The 21,555-nt window shown below is 37.2% G+C and overlaps 1 protein-coding gene across 5 annotated transcripts in view; it reads left to right on the top strand.

Annotated features, from left to right (window-relative positions):
- TANC2 (tetratricopeptide repeat, ankyrin repeat and coiled-coil containing 2) overlaps positions 1–21,555 on the top strand; it is a 371,488-nt gene that overhangs the window by 235,814 nt on the left and 114,119 nt on the right. For all 5 annotated transcript variants that reach the window (XM_043904966.1, XM_043904965.1, XM_043904967.1 and 2 more), the window contains 2 exons: positions 4,898–5,161; positions 17,037–17,162. In XM_043904966.1, coding sequence (XP_043760901.1) covers positions 4,898–5,161; positions 17,037–17,162 — 390 coding nt within the window. The remainder of the gene's footprint in view (positions 1–4,897; positions 5,162–17,036; positions 17,163–21,555) is intronic.

Genomic DNA, 21,555 nt, shown 5'->3' on the forward strand with positions numbered 1-21,555 from the left:
CTGAGTCACAAACTGAGCATTAGATAATTTTTCATATTTTCTACAACCTGTTTTCAGAAATGTGCAACTGTATCTTCACTAAGTTCTTCCAGTTATTGTGCTAGTGACTCTGTCATCCTTGGTGGTGGTTTAGTCGCTCAGTCGTGTCTGACTCTTTGCGACCCCATGCACTGTAGCCCACCAGGCTCCTCCGTCCATGGGATTTTCCAGACAAGAATACTGGAGTGGGTTGCCATTTCCTTTTCCAGGGGATCTTCCCCCGCCAGGGATCGAACCTGATTCTCCTGCATTGCAGTCGGATTCTTCACCAACTGAGCCACCAGGGAAGCTTCACCTTCTAACTACTTAGCACTAATAAATCTTGGTAGTTATATTGCATGGATATTTGTTAAAGATGTCTGTCTGGACATTGCCTATTTAAATGATCAAGAAGACCAGAGCATTTCCCTTGCATGATTGACCTAACTAATATAATAATAACAATGACAACAACCATTATTGAATACAGAGTATGAGGCAGGTTGTTGTTGTTTAGGCAGGTACCATTATTTAATTCTTACAGTCATCTTATAAGAAAATAGAGTAAAGAGTCCCCAGGATCAAATAATTGAAAAGATACATAAGCCTCCACAGAAAAATTCTTCAAAAAAGCGTTTAGTAAAGAGACAATCCAGCAGGCGAAAAAGAATGCAAGTGAGCACAGAGGACCCAAGACCCTCCCAGGTAGAGCTCTCCAGGTTCCTTTTTAATCAAATAGGATGGATGTGCTCTGTCCCCAGGGTGTAAATCACCAAGATTTGTATAAGGAATCTTGGTTTCAGGAGAGCTCCCCAAAAGTTGACAGTGAAGCTTTTTATCCATCTCTGGTCCTATGACTAAGACAGGCTGTCTGAGTACTCCAGGTGTAAGCTGTCAATAAACAACTAGACCTGGGTGCTACCTGGGGAATTTCAAACTTTTAAACAGCAAATTATAAGTCGTTAGTTATCCCAGTTGACCTTATCTTGGCTAAGAGTCAGTTGCAGACTTCCAGTCATCCCTAGAGATAAGTATAGGGCTGGCCCAGTCTAGCTGTAAATTAACTCTGTCTTACATAATAGTATAATAGTCTTTCTTAGACTTAGAAAACTGGGGTTCAAAAATAATTGGTCCCAGATCACACAGATGTTAAGAGGCAAAGCTGAGATTCAAGTTCAGGTCTGTATAACTTCAAAACCCATGGTCTTAATTATTACAAAACACTGCATAGTTCTAAATCATTCTCTCTCAGAACAGATGACCTAAGACCATTATCCAGTATTAAAAATTTAGTCTTTATCAACAAAAGCAGAGTAGTGAATCAAGATAAAAATGATTACTATCAGATTAAAAAAAAAATGATTACTATTGCTATTACTGGAAACATGATTTCTGGGCCCCTTAGGACTGACACAGATGCCAGAATAAGGAATGTTAAGCTTTTTTGAAAACTTATTGCTGTCAGTTTTTAAATATTATTGGCAACAAGCAAATGTGCCTATATCCATGTATCAATCTGTTTACAGAGGGTATATTTTATGGTATGTGAATTATACCTCAGTAAAACTTTTTAAATGTATGGAGTTAATTTTATTCACAATGAGCCTATTTATAAGCCTGTGGTTCCCACTTCCTCACACTGTCTTCCTGTCCTATACGGCCATGTCAGCACTTCTTTATACTGAGATAGCAATTTTTTTTTCTATATCAAGGAGAGAAAATGCAGAAAGTCTCAGAAACATCCCTTTAGTTAGTTACAACTCAATATTTTCCCACCCTTCGTTGTTCTACCTGGAAATGACTAGCTCTAAAGAATTAAAGTAGGGACAGAATAGGTCTATTGGAAAACAGATACATATATTTTTCAGTGAGAGGCCATGTCTTCCTCTTCAGCTCCATGCATAGAAACTTTGCCTGTATGGGTTGTTAATTCATATAGGCCAACATCTAATATATAGATTGTGTGGGCTTTAGACTTTTGAAATTTTTAGTTACCACATGAGTCAAAAATATCATTGCATTCTATGATGCTTCATTCACTTTGGTAACTTTAAATTATATGATATGGTCTCACTATAGAGGAATAGTTGAGTAAAATAGAAGCATCCATTAAATGATATATGGATATTAGCATGTTTTTATTAAAAATAGCATTTCATTTTGTGAAATAGCATCTTCATTTTTTTTTTCTTTGTATGGCCTCTTCTGCCACAGAATTGTCCTTTTTCTGGGATTAATGATTTAGGACCTATCTTGTTCACCACTGTACTCTGACACAAACTAGTTGCTCCATAAAATTTTATTGACTAGATAAGTGAATGAAATTAACTCAAAGTCACCATGCTCTGGGAAAAGCATCAATGAAGCAGAAATGTACAAAATTCCTCAATAGGAATGTTTACCCAGAGACTCTTAACTTCTGGTACTTTTTGTGAGCTGTCTGTTCTCACTCTGCTCCCCAGTGGTTCTGGACCATTGAGCATTCAATAAAACTTAGTTATTCATCCTCTCAACAGATATATGTTGATCATAGTTTAAACTGTGTACCAGAGCCTAGATATTTTCTCTTTAGTTAAAAAGTACAGAGGATACTTTGGGTTCAAAAAACAAATGAAGTATGAAGTATCAGGTTTGGTTTATGCAGATAGTACAATTAAAATGCAAAATGACATCAGTGCTCTTCTTACTTGGGAAACTGGATGTCTTCCTTGTCTTTACTGTAAATACCATGACCATAGATGCCTTTCCTTATTGTAAGCTTCATCATTTAAATGATAAAATAGGGTCCATAGGTCACTGAATATTTCTGTCTTTGTACCATGAATTCAAAGTTTCTTAGATCTTTTCACCACCAATGAGGACTTTCATAATTTTTATTGATAGACCTCATGTTTTTTAAAAATTTTTTGACATTGCACTGTGCATCATCAAATAGTTTATACCTCATTTTTATTTATCAAGCATATATATGTATGATATGTTCATGTATCATGTTGTTGTTGTTACTGAATTGCTCAGTCTTGTCCAACTCTTTGTGACCCTATGGACTATAGCCCTCCAGGCTCCACTGTCCATGGAATTCTCCAGACAAGAATACTGGAGTGGGTAGCCATTCTCTTCTCCAGGGGATCTTCCTGACACAGGAATCAAACCCTTGTCTCCTGCATCTCCTGTTGGCGGGCAGATTCTTTACCACTGAGCCACCTGAGAAGTGGTATCATATTATGTGTATATATACATATGTGTGTGTATGTATATATATATATATGCCAAAATTTCTGTTCAACATGTAGATGACTAGTGTTATCACCCCTGATGTAACTGCAGCTAAGTTTATAGAATCTTGACGTTTTAGTTAGCTGGTCACTAGTAAACATATTATTTCTTATAAATTATTTGAAATATTGAAAATAGTGAAACCAATTACTACCTTCTCAGACCTTTAAAAAGTGTAGTGTTTCAGTGTTTGGAACCTACTGAATGTGCTCATGGTTTATCTGGGGAAAAGGGCTCTATTTCTGGAATATATTATACCAGGGTAAGACCACACAGATACAAGTGAACCTTAGCCAGCTCTTGATTTGGGCCCTAAGGATAAAATAAAAACTGCTGCTGGGACATACCACCAAAAAAAAAAAAAAAAAAACCAGACGTGAAAGGCAAAGGGTTAAATAACAGACACTTTCCTTGTGGATGAGTCTTTTGGGAACCAGAAGTTTGCATGCTCCATCTTTCAGTATACTGACCCTGGCAGCTGTGTGAACTCCAAGCTTCTAGCTCAGAATACAAAGTCAGATGAATCACATCTTTATCCCAAACGAAATTATACTTCAGTCAGATTTTTCTGAAAGAAAAATGTTGAAATATATTTTAAATGAGACAGTTTCCATAAATTAGGATAAGAAACATGCATCTGTTTAAAAAGAATACTCACAGACACATAAACACATAATATAAATATACACTATATACTATCACTGAACATATTCAGAGATTATAAAATATGCTGTAGAATCCATAAAATCTCATTGGAGAAGGTATAACATTGTTTTTGGTGGCACAAAGGTTGTGATCCATTGGGCTATTTATGATTGAAAGTCTGAATGTATTAAATGAATTTTTAATTAAGAATGGAGGAGAGGGTAGCTCTTCAAGAAGGCTGTATCGTGTTTCCTTATTTAGACAGATTCTTTCTCCTGTATTAGGTTCTACTTAAGGACTGTTTATATATTCTAATTCTATGTTACGTGTAAATGGCCAGGAAATAATTTAAGTGAGGAAAAATACAGGATAAAAAGAGTATAAAGACCTTTTTGATACCTCTGACACTGTCCAGCAATCCACAAAGTATGTAAACTCCCTTTTGATGGGATCCTGAAGTTTTTACCATTGATAGGCCCTAGTTGTAAGTCCTGTAGTACTGATGTATGAATTTCTTTAATTCATTCAAATAAGAGTTGTTAAAGTAAATATATTGGAATCTATGTGAAAGAAAGTTATATTTTGGTTTCAATTATTTAATTTCATGATGGAGAGACTTCCCTGGTGGTCCAGTGGCTAAGGCTTTGAGCTCCCAATGCAGGGGACCTTGGTTTGATCCCTGGTCAGGGAAACTAGATCCCACATGCCTCAACTAAGAGTTTGCATGCCACTACTAGAGATACCACATGCAGCAACTAATGATCCTGCATGCCGAAACTTAAGACCCAGTGCAGCCAAATAAATTTTTTTAATTAAAAATAAATAAACTTCATGTTGGAGATGAAATGATCATCGCAACTTTTTAAAAATAATGTTACTAACATTTTTATAATCTAGTCATGCATTTGGGTAATTATAAACAGGTTAATCTCTCGGTTTTCATTTTACTCTTTTTCAGCTACCTTGACAAGCTATTCTGAAAACATGGAACGCACAAAATATGTTGGGGAAAGCAGTAAAGAATTAGGATCTGGAGGAAACCTAAAGCCTTGGCAGTCTCAAAAATCCAGCATGGATTCCTGTTTGTATCGAGTAGATGAAAACATGACGGCATCCACCTACAGTCTGAATAAGATACCAGAGAGGAATTTGGAAACCATTTTATCACAATCAGTACAGTCTATTCCTCTTTATCTTATGCCACGGCCAAACTCAGTAGCAGGTGAGTTTTATTTTTTTAAGTCACCATTTTACTGGCATATGTACTGAAATGAAGATTAATTCTGCTCTTACAATATTTAAATTTTCTGTTTATTTTCTTCAACTAAGCTATTATTTTGTGTTTGGGTAATATACTTGAGTATATCTTTTTGAACCTGGGGAAAGGTTCGTGTTCCTTAAGTGACATTTTAGTTCTGCTTCCAAAATACAGTTATAAAATTAAAACATGCATAAAATCAAAAAGGGGCTTCCTGGGTGGTGCTAATGGTAAAGAACCCGCCTGCCAATGCAGGAGACATAAGAGATGCAGATTTGATCCCTGGGTCTGGAAGATCCCCTGGAGAAGGGCATGGCAACCCACTCCAGTGTTCTTGTCTGGAGAATCCCATGGTCAGAGGAGCCCAGAGGGCTTCTCTCCATAGGGTTGCAGAGTTGGATATAACTGAAGTGATTTAGCACCCAAAATCTAAAAGAGAACCTGTAAAGTATATTGTCAGACTCTTCAGTCTTTTCTCACATCAGAAGTCTTTTGAAGGATTTCAGTTTGAGATTTTAGGTTTTAAAAACCTTGGTTTTAAAAATATTATGTGGGAATTCCCTGGGATCCAGTGGTTAGAATTTCACACTTTCACTGCCAAAGCCCAAGTGTGATCCCTGGTCGGGGAACTTAAGATTCCACAAGCTGTGCAGTGCAGCCAAAAAATAAAAAATGTTATTAAATTGAAGCATATTTCAGTAGAATTTAGATTATCAGAAATCATCACCTATAGTTTGAGAGTGTGGCAGGCAGGCAGCAAGAATTAACTTCCCCATTCAAATAGCTAGGTATTTTCGCAGTACTCTGGCTATATTATCATAGTAGAATCGCCAGGTACCTACATTGCCTGAGAATAACTCAAGACACTGCTAGCAATCTCAGTCATAAGGGGGTGATACAGAAAATAAGTGGCTGGAATATGAAGCCATTATTCTTTAGCAGCTGTTCAGAACTACATCAAGGGATCATTTTAATCCAACTAAGTTGCTGTCTAATAATTGAGACCAAGACTTTTGCAGAACAGTCGGGCACTCTGACATTACCAGAATGAACCATCATATCCTGACCTGGTCCAGGCTACAAAGTCAGAGTTATATTTGTCTCTCTTAGTTACCTGATGAGTGCCTAGATAGGTTTATCTCACTGACAGAAGATAATAAAATACTTATTGTAGGCAAGAGCTCCTGTTTTCCAGATGAAATTATTTATGTTATGCAGATGATAGTGCGATACTTCTTGACTTCCCCCATCTCCCTTCTGAACCTTTTCTAAGCCAATACTCTTTGTTCCATCCTCTGGGAGACCATCAGCATCTGTCATCAGATGTGATTATGAGGAGAATGGTTCATCCAGAACATCAGTGACTGTGGAAGGTGTTAATACTCATTTCTCAAAGAGTATTCACTTCTATATAATGACAAAATTTTCTCTCCTAGGTTCTTTGAAATATGATGATCCCCAGCCATGATGTCATTTTAGAATCCTAGAATGCTATAACTTATGAGAAATTGCTAGGTAAATTCAGTCTATCTGAAAGAGAAGCATTTAGATCCTTACATAAAAATGGAAACTATAGCTACCAGCCTTCATGGTGCATCCCAATTTACTTCTTAACTAAGCTGCAGTGACTCCTAAGAGAATTCTGGCTCTGTTGAGAAGGGCACTGAGCACTTCACTGGAAACAGAAGTATAAGCTCCTTTTGTTCTCTTTTGAGTTTACTGAAGAGACTATAAATTATTTCCCTTCTTGAGCATACATGCCTGTTGAGATTCATTATTTTACCCAAGGCAAATACTAACATTTGTTGTTGTTGTTTAGTCACGAAGTCATGTCTGACTCTTTTGCGACCTGGTAGACTATAGCCTACCAGGCTCCTCTGTCCATGATATTTCCAGGAAAGCAATACTGGAGTGGGTTGCTATTTCCTTTTCCAGGGGATCTTCCTGACCCAGGGATCAAATCCATGTCTCCTGCAAAGGCAGGCAGATTCTATACCACTGAGCCACCAGGGAAACCCAATACTAACTTCAGGTTTTACAAAAAGTTGCCCACATGTCCATCAGCAGACTGGATGAACGGTGTACAACAAAGAAGAAGAATGTACTACCACTGCAGACAACATCATGGAGAGTGCATACTGTATGAAGTACATATATTTATATAAAGTTCAGAAAAACAGCCAAAGCTATGGCACTTCTATGGTGAAAAACTGAAGTAGTGATTACCTTTGGTGGGAATATCAATTAAGGAAGCCTTCTCTATATTGATCTGAATGGTGGTTGCCTTGGTGTATACACAATAAAAATTTATTGAGCTAAACATGTAAGATTTATGTACTTTATAAACTATACCTCAACCTAAATATATATAAAGTATATGTTTAGATTCTTGTCTTTCTAAAAGGGTTTTCCCTTGTCTTTGGTTTAGAAATAGCAGTCCTAGGTGACATAACTAGATCTTTGAAAAAATACCTGCTTTTTAGTGCTGATTAAAAATATTCAGATAATTTCAACAACTGGATGATTTACTTAAAGCTATCAGAAGTTTGTTTCTTTTTATTGAAAATAGTATTCCATTGTATACTTGTAGCTCATTTTATCTGTCCATCCCCAGTTGATGGACATTGAGGGGTTTTTTGTTGTTGTTGTTGTTTTTCATTTTTTTTGCTATTCTGAATACTGCTGCTATGAACATTCTTATGCAAGTCTTTGAGTAGATACATGTTTTCATTTCTCTTGAATAGATATCTAGGATTGGAATTGCTAGATCATAGGGTAAATTTATGTTTAACTTTTAAAGAAACTGCCAAAGTGTTTTCCAAAGTGTCTGTACCACCCACAGTGTCTGAGGGTTCCTGTTTCTGTACCTCCTCTCTGCCATTTGTTACTGTCTTACCTCTTATTATGATTATTCTAGCAGATGTGAAATGCTGTCTTGTTGTGGGTTTAATTTACATTTTCCTAGTGACTAATGATGGTGAGCTTATTTTGTGTGCTTTTTAGCTTATTCATATGTCTTCTTTGGTGAAATACCTATTTTTTAATGGGTCATCTGTCTCCCTATTATTGAGTTGTAAGAATTTGTTGTATATTCTGTATCAAATCTTTATCAGAGATATGTTTGCAAAATATTTTCACCCGGTCTGTTGCTTATCATTTTGTTTTCTTATTGGTATATTTTGAAACATAAAACTTTTGAAATTTTTATTCCTTTTTTGAAGTATAGTTGATTTACAGTGTTTCTGGTGTACAGTAAAAGTATTTCAGTTATACATATATATTTGTATGCATTCTTTTTCAGATTCTTTTCCATCATAGGTTATTACAGGATACTTAATATAGTCCCCTGTGCTATACCGTGGGTCCTTATTGATTATCTATTTTTTATATAATAGCGTATATCTGTTTATCCCAAGTTTCAAATTTTCCCCTCCCCCCTTTTCCCTTTGGTGACTGTAAGTTTGTTTTCTATATCTGTAAGCCTATTTCTGTTTTGCAAATAAGTTCATTTGTATCACATTTTAGATTCCACATGTAAGTGGTAGCATGTGGTATTTGTCTTTCTCTGACTTCACTTACTATGATCATCTCTAGGTCCTTGCATTGTTGCTGCAATGGCATTATTTCATTCTTTTTTATAGCTGAGTAGTAGTCCATTGTGTGTGTATACCACATCTTTTTTACCCTTTTATCTGAAACACAAAAATTTTGATGACATCAGTTTATCTGATTTTTTTCTGTGGACCATGCTTTTGGTGCCATTTTTTTTATCACTTTAATAGAAAGGAAACTGTTTATATCAGGTATCATAACAGTGACTTTTCTTTGTTATTAAGGTTTATTTTAATTTGAATATTGAAAATTATTTACTTACATACTTAAATGCTCTCTCCTATCTTCGTTTCCTTCTCCCCTCCCCCATGTTAAAACATAAATAAAAGGGATAATATAAGTCTAAATTGTTATTCCTATAAACCTTAATTATTATGTTTTCATCTATCACAATGGTCATCTCGTAACACTGGCTTTTCTGGCTAGCAGAGATTTTCTGGTTCTTAAGCAATGCTAATCATGCTTCTTCAATAGCTCTGTCCTGGGATTAGGATTAGAATAGGGTTTATACTGTCTGAGTAACATTTACTGTGTTGAACAAGATACTTCATTATAGAGTTATTTTCTTGTCAGTGTTGAATGTAATACAAGCTGACCACTAGTAACCTACAAGGCAAATCATAGGTCAGAAGTAGTTTGTGTTGGGTTGTTTTCTCTATCTGGAAACCATGATTTCACATCCTCACACAGAGGGAGGAGGATAAACCAGATTTCTCAGTTATTTTCAAAACTTAATAGGTTATACATTTAAAGTGTTTCCAGAATGTAGAAAGACAAATTTACTTCTACCTGCTAACCATGTGATGTGTGTAAATATTTGATAAATCACAGTTTCCAGTAGTTTATGTGATTAGATCTCTCAATCAGTTTTTGAAGTATATTTTCTTAGCTCAGGAGGGTCCTCTCTTCTCATTTTAGCTCTCGATATACATGTTTTGGACTTTCCCAGTGGCCCAGTGGGTAAAGAATCTCCCTGCAATGCAGGACACGCAGGTTCAATCCCTGGGTCAGGAGATACCCTGGAGGAGGAAATGACAACCCACTCCAGTATTCTTGCCTGAAAAGTCCCATGGAGAGAGGAGCCTGGCAGGCTACAGTCCATAAGGGTCACGAAGAGTCGGACATGACTGAGCAACGAAGCACACAAAGCAAATACATGTTTTCCTTCACTTTCTAACATGTACACAGAGGCGGTTCCCCAAGGTGGTGGAAGAGCAGATGCTCAAATCTCCTTGGTGAACAGGAATAATTGAGGATTTCAAATATGAGATGACCTTGAAATAGGGGGAATTGTTAGTATATTATACTTACTAAAATGTTCTAAGCATATGAATGGGATGGGGGTGATGAATGCCAAAAATAAAAGACTTTTTTTCAAACCCAACTTTTAAATTTCCATTGTTTTTTTAAACTTTATCTCAGTATGACTGATGTAATTATTTATTTTAGAGATTAATTAATGATGAATAATGATATGAAAATACCATTTGCATCACTTAAAAGAAACCTGGGGGGGACTTCTTGGTGGCCCAAGGGTTAAGAATTCACCTTCCAATGCAGGGGACATAGGTTCAATCCTTGGTCGGGGAACTAAAATCCCACATGCAGCAGGCAACTACTGAGCCTGAGCGCTCTGGAGTCAGGAGCCTGTGAGCCACAACTGGAGAGAAGCCTGCTCGCTGCAACAAAAGACCCCTTGTGCTGCAAATAAGACCCACTGAAGCCAAATAAATAACTAGATAAAAAAAAAAAAAACCTGGGGGATTGATTGTTTGATTGGTCCTTGCTGTGTTATAGACTTCTCGCTTCGGGAAACGAAACATCCTCTTTAGCCTGAGCTTTATGCCATCTCTGTAGGACCACATCTGTCAGGACCAGGAAACTGTCAAGGAATTATTTGAGGCTAATGCAGGATTGAACTCTAAAGAATAAAACTGTTATTCGTAAGATTCTTGAATTTGAAAAGACTTGGAAAGGATTTGTGGCTTTTATAACACTTTTATTTGCAGGGAATAGAGTCAGCATGTATAAATGCTTGTGGTGGGACTTTCCTGGAGTCAGACGATTACAACTCCACGCTTCAATGCAGGGGACACAGGTTTAATCCGTGGGAGGGAAACGAAGATCCCACATTTTTTTTAAGTAAAAAATATTTTAAAAACAAAAACCATAGCCACTCACAGTTTTAAAAAGAAAAAGATGGATAAACCACTTTAAGAATGTCCTTGATGACACAATAAAAAAAATTTTAATGTTTATGGTGATTTAAAAAAAAATAATTTTGGAGATTTTCAACTCACTACAACATAAATTGAAGAAATATAGGTAATAAAATTTTTTGAGCAATCATGTCCTTTTTATTAATTACTAAAATAGGTCTGATTAAATAAATATATTGGTCAGTTAGACTTAGCTATAGAAACATAAAGATTCTTAAACAAGTAAAGTCTAAAGTTAATGTACCAATTGAAAGTTTCATATGCCACATATGAAGATAATACTATTGATAGTACTATTTAATGAAAACAAAACTTTTAACTTGAATAATGAAGTGATAAAAGGTGAGTTTTGACAGTCTAGCATTAAGGCTTGGGATTTTCCTGGAGCAACTCTTGTTTTCTGAATATAAATTTAGATATTTATGCAACTTTAAAATTCTAAAATAGGAAAAAATAAAAACTGTCTTTTATTGTTTTCAAAATGTAAATTGCTATTAACATTTATTTTTAAGCCTGTTATGTTGGAAGGGGGTAAAGAACTCTCGTGGATTTGTGGTTGCCTGGCAGAAATTATCAGAGTAGGCTGTCTGTGGTCATCCTTGATGTCTTAAAATGAGATTGGCAATGAATTGGAGGGATATGGAAAGCAGGAAATGTTCACTTACAACAGCTGTCCTCAGTGCTTTGTGTGAAAATAAAAGAGTATCATGGAAACATCCAACAACAGAAGTCAGTTAAAATATAAACTCTCACCATCAACATCTTAATGTTCGGAGCTGCACATTTTCCTAAGGAAAGGATCTTAAAAATCAGGTAAATGCAAAATGGGAATCTGGGGAATTTAAATGAATCCAGTCAGAAACTGGTGGCTCAGATGATAGAGAATCCACCTGCAACACAGGAGATCAGGGTTCAATCCCTGGGTCGGGAAGACCCCCTCGAGAAAAGAATGGTTACCCACTCCAGTATTCATACCTGGAGAATTCCATGGAGAGAGGAGTCTGGCAGGCTGCAGTTCATGGGGTCGCAGAGTCGGACACAACTGAGTGACTAACACTTTCGTTTTCAATCAGAAACTCTAATAAAGATTTTTACAAAAAGAAAGAAATCAGAAATGGGCTTTTCCACAGTCAGAATGTTGGCTTTATGAATCAGTGGTGCTGGGACAGCAGAGTGGCGTCTTGCCCAGGCTGTAGCAAACATAAAGTATCGTTCCAGGCTCCCTGCTAAGGTCAGCCAGAACGGCAGTTATGCTACTAAAGTCCGTTTGTGTAAGTGGCAACTGATATAAGAAGAAACGATTTAAACTGATTCCAAACTCTATAATAGAGAGTTGCCTCTGGAATGTCTTGTACCAAATGTTGTCTGCTGGATTTTTTTCCTGCCCACTTGTGTGTTAAATTCAAGAAGTATGTCAGTTAATTGTTCTGTCAGTGAGTCAGCTGTTCCAATCTGATGAAATCCCAGGAAAAAATATGCTCCCTTTTCCACTTCCCTCTTCCTTCTCTGAAAACAAGGCCTGCCTTTTAGTGACATAGTTTTATGGGCTTACTTTTTAAAAGCATTTTCTTTGCACATAAAATTTTTTATTATTGATTTGGTTTTCTTCTTTTGTCAATTCACTTCAGCTAATTATCTTTTTTTTTAAGCACCGACATATATACACTACCGCGTGTAATATAGATAGCTAATGGGAAGCTGCTGTATAACACGGGAGCTTAGCTCCATGCCCTATGCCAACCTGGGGGGATGGGGTGGTGGGAGGAGGGGGTTTGAGGGAGGCTGGAGAGGGAGGGAACATGTATACTTATAACTGATTCACACTGTTAGGCAGCAGAAACCAACACAACATTGTAAAGCAATTATCCCTTCAGTTAAAAACAAAAAAAAACTAATTATCTTATATTTGTATCTGTATTTGTTCATTACATATTATAGTACTAATTTAATTTGACAAAATTATCTCTAAAGAAATCGCCAGGACAATTTCACAGTAAAAGTGGCACTATGAAGTGGGAATATGTATGTCCCCATAGATCTATCACCAGTGTTCATTTAGAATGATGATGTGCAAGATACTGTTGCTGCCAACCTCTTTCATCCTTAGCTTTCAGATAACCCAGGGAGACAAAGCCAAATTTGTTATTCATTGATTGTTTAAATATAGCCAAAACACAAATGTGTCTGTTAAACACAGTCATTTAGTCGTTAGACTAGCACTTATATATGCCGGGCACTCTTCAAAGTGCTTGAGAATTATCAATAAACAAAACAAAGACTCTCACCTTCATGGAACTTGCATTCTCACCAGGGAAAGTAAAATAAACATAAACAAGTAATTTATATAGTACAATAGAAAATGATATGTGTTCTAGAAAAAAGTAAAAGGTCAGCAGTATCTGAAGGAAGATAGTATGAACGTCATTGGAGCCAAGCATGTTAGCATGGTGATGTCTGCTCAACATTAAGCAGAACAGTGAGGGAGGTGAGGACAGAGCCAGACAGATCTCTAAATCTGAGTAGGACTAGCCTGGAATTTAGTTCTGTATGGAGCATTTTTTCAGGGCTCTGAATTTAGGAATGGAGTTATCAAAGATGAATCAGACATTGCCTTTTTATCCTCAGGAACTCACTATAATCTAGTAAGAGAAGACAGACATGTAAACAATAAGCTGAATAACACAAGTTCTAATTAGCCATATATGTATGTGATTGCTGAAAGGGAGAAGCAGTTAATTCTGACTAAGGCAGCTGTCAAGGAAGCAGAAAAAGGGTAGCCTGAGCAAGTTCTGATGGTAAGTGAGATATTTGACAATGTATGACAGAGACTTTTTCTCAGAAAGTGGCTTGCAAATGGAAAAGATTCATGTGACTGTGCTGAAGAATACAGGTCTGTACAGTTGGTGAAACAAAGGCCACCAGCACACAGTCTCCTGGCTGATCTTCCCAATATTTGTCTCACATGCCTCTAAATACTGTATTTGAAGGATAAGAATTTTGAAGATGATTTAGCAGAAGGAAACAAAATAAGACTAAGGAGAATAATTTAGTAAGGAAAAAAGTAAAGAAATTATTTTGGATTATTTGATCAAATAGTGATGGATTCAGAAGCCAGCAAAAAAAAAAAAAAAAAAGATATTAATTGCTAAAATAAGAAAAGCATTGAATGTTTTAATAGACTTCAGTCAATTCAGTTCAGTCTCTCAGTTGTGTCCAACTCTTTGCAACCCCATGGACTGCAGCACGCCAGGCCTCTCTGTCCGTCACCAACTCCCAGAGTTTATTCAAACTCATGTCCATCGAGTCGGTGATGCCATCCAACCATCTCATCCTCTGTCATTCTCTTCTCCTCCTGCCTTCAATCTTTCCCACCATCAGAGTCTTTTCAAATGAGTCAGCTGTTCGGATGAGGTGGCCAAAGTATTAGAGTTTCAGCTTCAACATCAGTCCTTCCAGTGAATATTCAGGACTGATTTCCTTAATAGATTTGGGTAACCATAACTTAGTTGCAGTCCATATTAAAACAAGTTTCCCATTGGTTTCAGATCTCAGCCCTGAATCAGGACTTGAGAGCTATTGTGCCTAATATTGAATATCTCTTCTTTTCCTTAGTTCAGTTTGCTTGTAAGTATTTGGACTTGTAAAGGAATGAACTGTTATTCAGTTCAGTGATTACAGTATTTTTTCTTTTTCTTCTAATGTCTTCTGTCTGAATTGAAAAATGTGCTCATTTTTTGTTTTGTGAGAAAAAAACAATAGAACAACTGATATTTATTTTCTAGGAATTACTGAGGTAAGGCTTAGTTTAATAAAACTTAAGTTCCCACTAAACATTTATATTTTACAAAAGCTGCCAGTAACTCATCACTTAATTTAAGAAATTGAACATGTAAAACGAAAGCTATGCCAAAATATTTTTTTTAATACAAAGTAATTAAAATGGATTATGTAACTGTTACTTAGTTTGAATCTGTACTCCATGTATAGATCTCCTGTAGTTTAAAAGATTCATAGATGGATATAATGTATAAAAAGAAGAGATTTTATGTTTTTAACAAAACTTTTTGCTATACTTCATGTTCTTTGTTTCTATTATCATTCTGCCTACTATCAATGAAATATACACTCTCTTTTTATTAAAACATGTCAGATCATTTTAGTGTGTTAGTACCCCAGTCGGGGTGGTGTCATTGTCCATGGTATTTTTAAATAAGAGATTAGATAGTTATCTATTCTGGATAGTTTGGTTTTCAGAATGCATAAATCAAGATTATTTTTTATTCTTCTGATATCCTCTTCCTCCCTCTGGTATGTAATGTAGCATTTGTCTTCCCTTTTGATTCAAGTTCCTTGGGCTGACTTTCAGAGACTTTTATTTCTTTTTAAAAACTATATGTGTAATTTAGATAAATTCCTTTTGTCTGAGTTTCTAGTAGATCCAGGTAAATAAAACAGTTGCAGTAATTGAAGAGTGAAGGGGATAAATGTCTCTTGCACTTATTTTTGCATTCTTTTCTCTCTTCCTCTCCCTCTCTTTGATTTTCCCCATCTTTTCTTTTTTTCAGCTCATGGAACACTTTGTAGCTTTCTCTGTGCCACTTTTCATAACCCACTTTATTATTGTTTGTGTCCTAACCTTGCTTGGGGATGTGAACAATGCTTCATTGGAACTCAGCGGTCGAGAGGGATCTCAGTGTGCTTCCTCTCACCCACTCTACATAAAACAGTCACAGAGGTAGACTGGCAACAAAGCCAGTGAGAACAAAACCTGGCACGTAGAAGGCTCTCAGTAAATCATTGTCGTGGAATTACTGAACTAACCCTCAGCGCACCCTACATAGTTGGCAACAGACTGAATTAACAGTTTTTTAAAACATATGTTTTTTACAATTTTATTTATTTAGGCTGTGCTGGGTCTTTGCTGCTACGTGGGCTGTGATGAGCGGGGGCTTCTCTTGTTGCTCAGCATGAACTCTGGGGCACAAAGGCTTCAGTTGCAGCTCCCAGGCTCTAGAGCACAGGCTCAATAGTTGTGGTACACGGACTTAGTTGCTCCATGGAATGTGGGATCTTCCCAGACCAGGGAGTGAACCCGCGTCCCCTGCATTGGCAGGCAAATTCTTAACCACTGGACCACCAGGGAAGTCCTCAACAACCATTTTCTGACAGAAGTTTTTTTTGTTGTTAAAAACTTTTTTGTCTTCAGCACTTCCTGATTCTTTTTTTTTTTTTTTTAACTTCCTGATTCTTCATTTCTTCACTTTTCTCTTCATTGTGAGTGGACCCAACAGCTCTCAGTGTATAGCAGTGGCAATACATTCCCACTCTCTTCTACCATTTTTTCTCTTTTGTGGCTAGGTTAGAGGTTAAAAGATTTACAGATGCAGTGGGACACCATTATCACTTGATTATCTTCAGAGAGCAACAAATGTTTTTTGGAATTCAGGAACATTGGCAGTTCCCTAAATGCTAACATTTCCATAACATCCTATTGGGGGGATAAAAACCTGAATGAACATTTTTGGCCAGCCCAGCATGTGCAATTCTCTGTTCATTGTCCCAGGTGTCCACCTTTCTGTTATATACATACGTATACACACGTAAAAATTATTTTCAGTGTTTTTGTATTTCATTCTTTACCATGAAGGGAAAATGTCAAAGATAGAGTTTCATGATCCTTTTACAACTTAATATAATTTGGAACAGATTTCTCCACTGATGGTGTTTGTGACCCAAAAGAAGCAAACACTAATCATCTGTGCTGTCAGGTAATGTGTTTGCCAGCCTGTTGCAAGTATTTTTCATAAACTAAGGCATTTGATAGTGAAAAAGGAACTTCGGACAACTCTTGACATGTTTCTCTGGCCCATGTTTCAGACATTGTTGGGGACTTTGAGTTAAGCAAATTCTCGGTAAAGTGTCTGCTCTCATTCCAAAGTTTGGAGATACAGACTAACTGAAAGTTTTCTAAACTTCTGTCTTCTGACTAAGCTCTTCTGTCTTATCAGCCACAAGCTCTGCCCACTTGGAGGACCTCGCTTACCTGGATGAACAGAGACATACACCTTTGAGAACTTCTCTTCGAATGCCAAGACAGAGCATGGCCGGTGCTCGCACACAACAGGATTTAAGAGGTTAGAACCACAGAAGGGCATTGCATGGGGGTACCCAGGGGAAAATGGAAATGCGCGGTAGGCAAAAAGTTCCTTTAGTTCCAATTTTCACACTTATGTAAGCCTCCCTTAAGATGTGGGCATGTCACCAGTTCACTTCTGCTATATCTAGAGAGAAAGAGGAACACATACGTTGTACTCATCCTAGAAAGGCAGTGGGATTACCAACAGTTGGAAGCATTGATTCCTTGAAATTCTGAAAGAAAACAAGTGGAAAGGGCTGGTGTTGATGGGGGAAAGTCTCTAAGGTCTTGGATTTTAGAAGTAATTATTGATCAATTTCAGCCCTCACTCTATTTCAGGTGAACTTGATGCTGATAATTATGTGTTTGATTAAAGAATGCATCTCATTTACAGTCTAGTGGCCATTTCTAGTTAAATAAAATGCTTTTATTTTCTTAGAATTTTAGTGCCTCTAGTCCTATTCTGGCAGCATGTAAACAATTTATCCTTTCCCGCTCAGATATCTGTTTCTTTATGCTCTTTGTGCCTCTGCAGTCAGGCACCTGATCCTTTTGAAGACTTTCATTTTGTTAAAACCACAGTCTAGTTGAGAAGCCTGTTATTGGTATCTCTGCTTGTGCCTCTTGTTTACACAAATGAACCAATCTGTGATAGTCTTAACAAATGGTCTCGCTTTTTCTCGTATCTAGTAATCCATAGCTCTACTACATCAGGTGCACCTTATTTTATCTTCAGACTGTCTTCATCTTTGCTCTGTTCTCCTCACCCCGTCCCATACCCTGCTGTAATCTGTGTAGCACCATATGCATAGTTCACACAAGAAGGGACTCAAAAAACATATGCCTGCTGTCCGTTCTGGAAGTCATTATACTGATGGTTTTTCATTGATGGCTGGGCAACTATAAGCATAAAGTAATTGGTTGTGTTGCTATAGTTACCATACCTGTCATCAACATGGTTTTAGTTACCAATCCTGTCTGTCTTGCTTTTCATCATTTCTTCAGTTAGCCACATACTAGTTGCTTATCCCGGAAAGTGGAATTATGTCAAGTACTATTTTAATGCTGGTAGATTATGTCCAAAGCCTGATAGTCAAAGAGCAAATAAATTATTTGTGCCAAGGCCGAAATGCATGGCTATAATAAAGAAGATTGGCTACAACTGTTAATCTTATCTAGACCTTCAGATTTGATTGAAAATCTGCCACATTGGCATAACCTTGCATCACATTCTGAAAAACATACTGATATTATTGATAATATTTTCTGCTTTGCTAGTCATTAAATAATGGATTTGACACTACATCAAAAACAAAATTAATGATGTTGTGTATTTTTTGTATAATACAGCTGTGTATTTTTTGGTAGTGTACTTTAAAAATGTTTTTAATTGGAGGATAATTGTTTTACAACGTTGTGTTAGTTTCTGCTGTAAAACAAAGTACGTCAGCTGTACATATGCATACACACCGTCCCTCTCGAGCCTCCCCACTGCCTTCCCCGCCCCCCATCCCACTCCTCTAGGTCATCAGGAGCACTGAGCTGAGTTCTCTGTGCTATACGGCAGCTTCCCACTAGCTATCTGGTTTACAGATGGTTCAGCTGTGTGTTTTTGAGACCTCTTCATGTTGGGCTGGAGAAGGCCTTGGCACCTCACTCCAGTACTCTTTCCTGGAAAATCCCCTGGACGGAGGAGCCTGGTAGGCTGCAGTCCACGGGGTCACTAAGAGTCGGACATGACTGAGCGACTTCACTTTCACTTTTCACTTTCATGCATTGGAGAAGGACATGGCAACCCACTCCAGTGTTCTTGCCTGGAGAATCCCAGGGACGGGGGAGCCTGGTGGACTGCCGTCTCTGGGGTCGCACAGAGTCGGACACGACTGAAGTGACTTAGCAGCAGCATGTTGGGCTCCACTGATACTTGATGGCACATGTCTGCTTTTAGTATCTAAAGATTTAGTAAGATCTTTGACAAATACACCCTGGTGAGTTTGATGTTTATACATAGATATCAGCTGTGTAAAGAATACAATGAAAATCTTTTCCATTTCACTGAGCTTCAGCCTAAAGTGAATCCAAAGATTTTTTCCAAAACATACCTAAGTCTTTAGGAAGCTCTCCACCTGAATAATGCATTCCTCACAAAACGAATATCCTGTCCCTTGCAGATAGGGTTTCAACTTATTGTTTACATTCATACTTAAAGATGGAGTTTGTCCACTGTAGGGAAAGAGCAAATCAGCCAAGATGGCGTGGTCAGCCTCCCTCGCCCCACACCCTCTCGCTTTCACCCCACATTTTGTAAATGATGATTATGTAACAGCTAAGATCACTTATAGCACCGCACATGCACATCACAAGGTACTCGCTTGACCACAGGCTACTTATGTTCTGTAAGCAAATATAAGCTCCACCTGAAAAAGTCTCTGTGACTGCATTCTGGTGGTGAGGCTGCATTAAGGCTGTGTCCGCTGGGTCAGCCCCAAGAGGAGAGGATACAGCACTGTCTGCCACTCCAGCTGCTGTGCCACTCAGGACAGAAGAAACGTGTCTGCAGTTCCTAGGATTCCTTGAGTTTTCTTCCAGCTTCCCTGCTCCCACCTTGCCTACCCTGGGCTCCGTGAACAGTGTACACAGTGAGATACAGCGAGACAGTTGGTGTAGTTGACAGGATCAGCGAGACATCCATTGATGAAGATGCTACGGTATTATGATATTAGTGTTTCAGTTCCTTAAAGTTGTCTTTTCTTTCGCATTTTAGCAGTCAAAGGTTGGAACATGCCATCCGGATGAGTGCATTAATCCATGAGATGAGTGTTTACTAAGAAGTATTTTGTCTTCTAAAATTAGTTTATGTTAATTTAGAACTTTGAGGCCCTAGACAATAGCCTTCCCTCAAAAACATGTTATCTTGATTACTATTTACAAATGAACTCCATAGCTTAGACATTAACAAGAAAGGAAAGCAAACAGGAACAGACTTCCTTGTGTTTCTGTAGACCTGTTTGGCAAGCCTTTATAATTTGTGGTTGTTATATCTAAAGCATTACATTTTGTTATAGAAACAGAATCATATTGTTTTCCTGGCATAATTTTAAAAAAACATGTCACGTCATATTTTCTGATTTCATTTAAAGGAACATACAAATTGCAGTTGTATTTCAGTTTTATATCTTTCCCTAACTCTGGTTATGATTGAAGTAAAGCAGCTTTACCCCAAAAAAATAATAAAGTGATTGAAAACCTTCTTTAATGCACATTAAGATATATCTTTCTACATTAGAGATACATCTTTCTATATTTTAAAGTGTAACTCAAACAAGTCCTGTTAGATAGTTTTTAAATCACAGTTCTGGTTTTAAATGAACCTGAATCTTCACAGAAGGTAGTTAATGGTCATGTACAATGTAGGATATCCAGTAGGTATTAAATTTATGGACAGATTTCAAGTATAGAGATTATCTGAAATAAAATCCCTTGAATATATGAAGAGGTGGCAAGCATTGGACACTTCATACAGGCAGTCCCATACTAGTTTGTTTAGAGCAGTGATTCGCAAACTTTTTGGTCCCAGGAACTCTTTACACCCTTAAATTATTGAGGACCCTACAAAGTTTGTGTTATGTGAGTTATATCAATTGATATTTACCACATTAGAGATTAAAACTGAGAAATACCTGCTATCTTTTTTTTTTAATAGTAGACCCATTATGTGTTAACATCATGTAAGCTCTGAAAAATTCCACCCTACCCTTGTGAGAGAATGAGAGTGGGAAAAGGCAAATAACCTCTTATGAAAATAGTCTTGCCTTTGTGGACCCCTAAAAGCGTCTTAGAAAGCCCCAGGGGTTCCAAGATCACACTTTAAGAAAAACGAATTTAGAGGATACCGTTGTAATTCACAATTAGTTTTATGCCTTTAAGGATCACAACAGCCTGTTTGCAGAAATATGGAAAAGTGTAGTTTGTGAGTTGGTTAGAAGTTATTCATGGACATAGTTTAATAGTAGAGGCATAGTTCATTTAAGCAGTTACCTTAATAATAACTGCAGTTGTTTGAACATAATAATAGTCTTTTGACTGCTTGAAGCAAAAGTTGCTGGGATAATCCACAAGCTATAGTTTGGATCTTCAAGTTGGGCATTAGTATTAACATTTGCTTCAGTAGTAAAAAAAAAAAAAAAAGAACCTTTTTTTTCCTTCACCTCTCATGACAGCTGTTTTGAACAACTGTTCTAGCAAAATTTATGTTTCCAGAGACCCAGCCCAACAATGAGAAGGAGGTCACATGAGTGCACTGGTCAGAGTCTTAGTTTAGCAAGTTAGTAGTTTCCTAGCTGGCAACCATCCTAGAGCTTGAACTCTAATGACAAAAGAGTTACAGTAGA

The sequence above is a fragment of the Cervus elaphus genome, chromosome 5 (assembly GCF_910594005.1).
Source record: "Cervus elaphus chromosome 5, mCerEla1.1, whole genome shotgun sequence".
Taxonomy (NCBI): domain Eukaryota; kingdom Metazoa; phylum Chordata; class Mammalia; order Artiodactyla; family Cervidae; genus Cervus; species Cervus elaphus.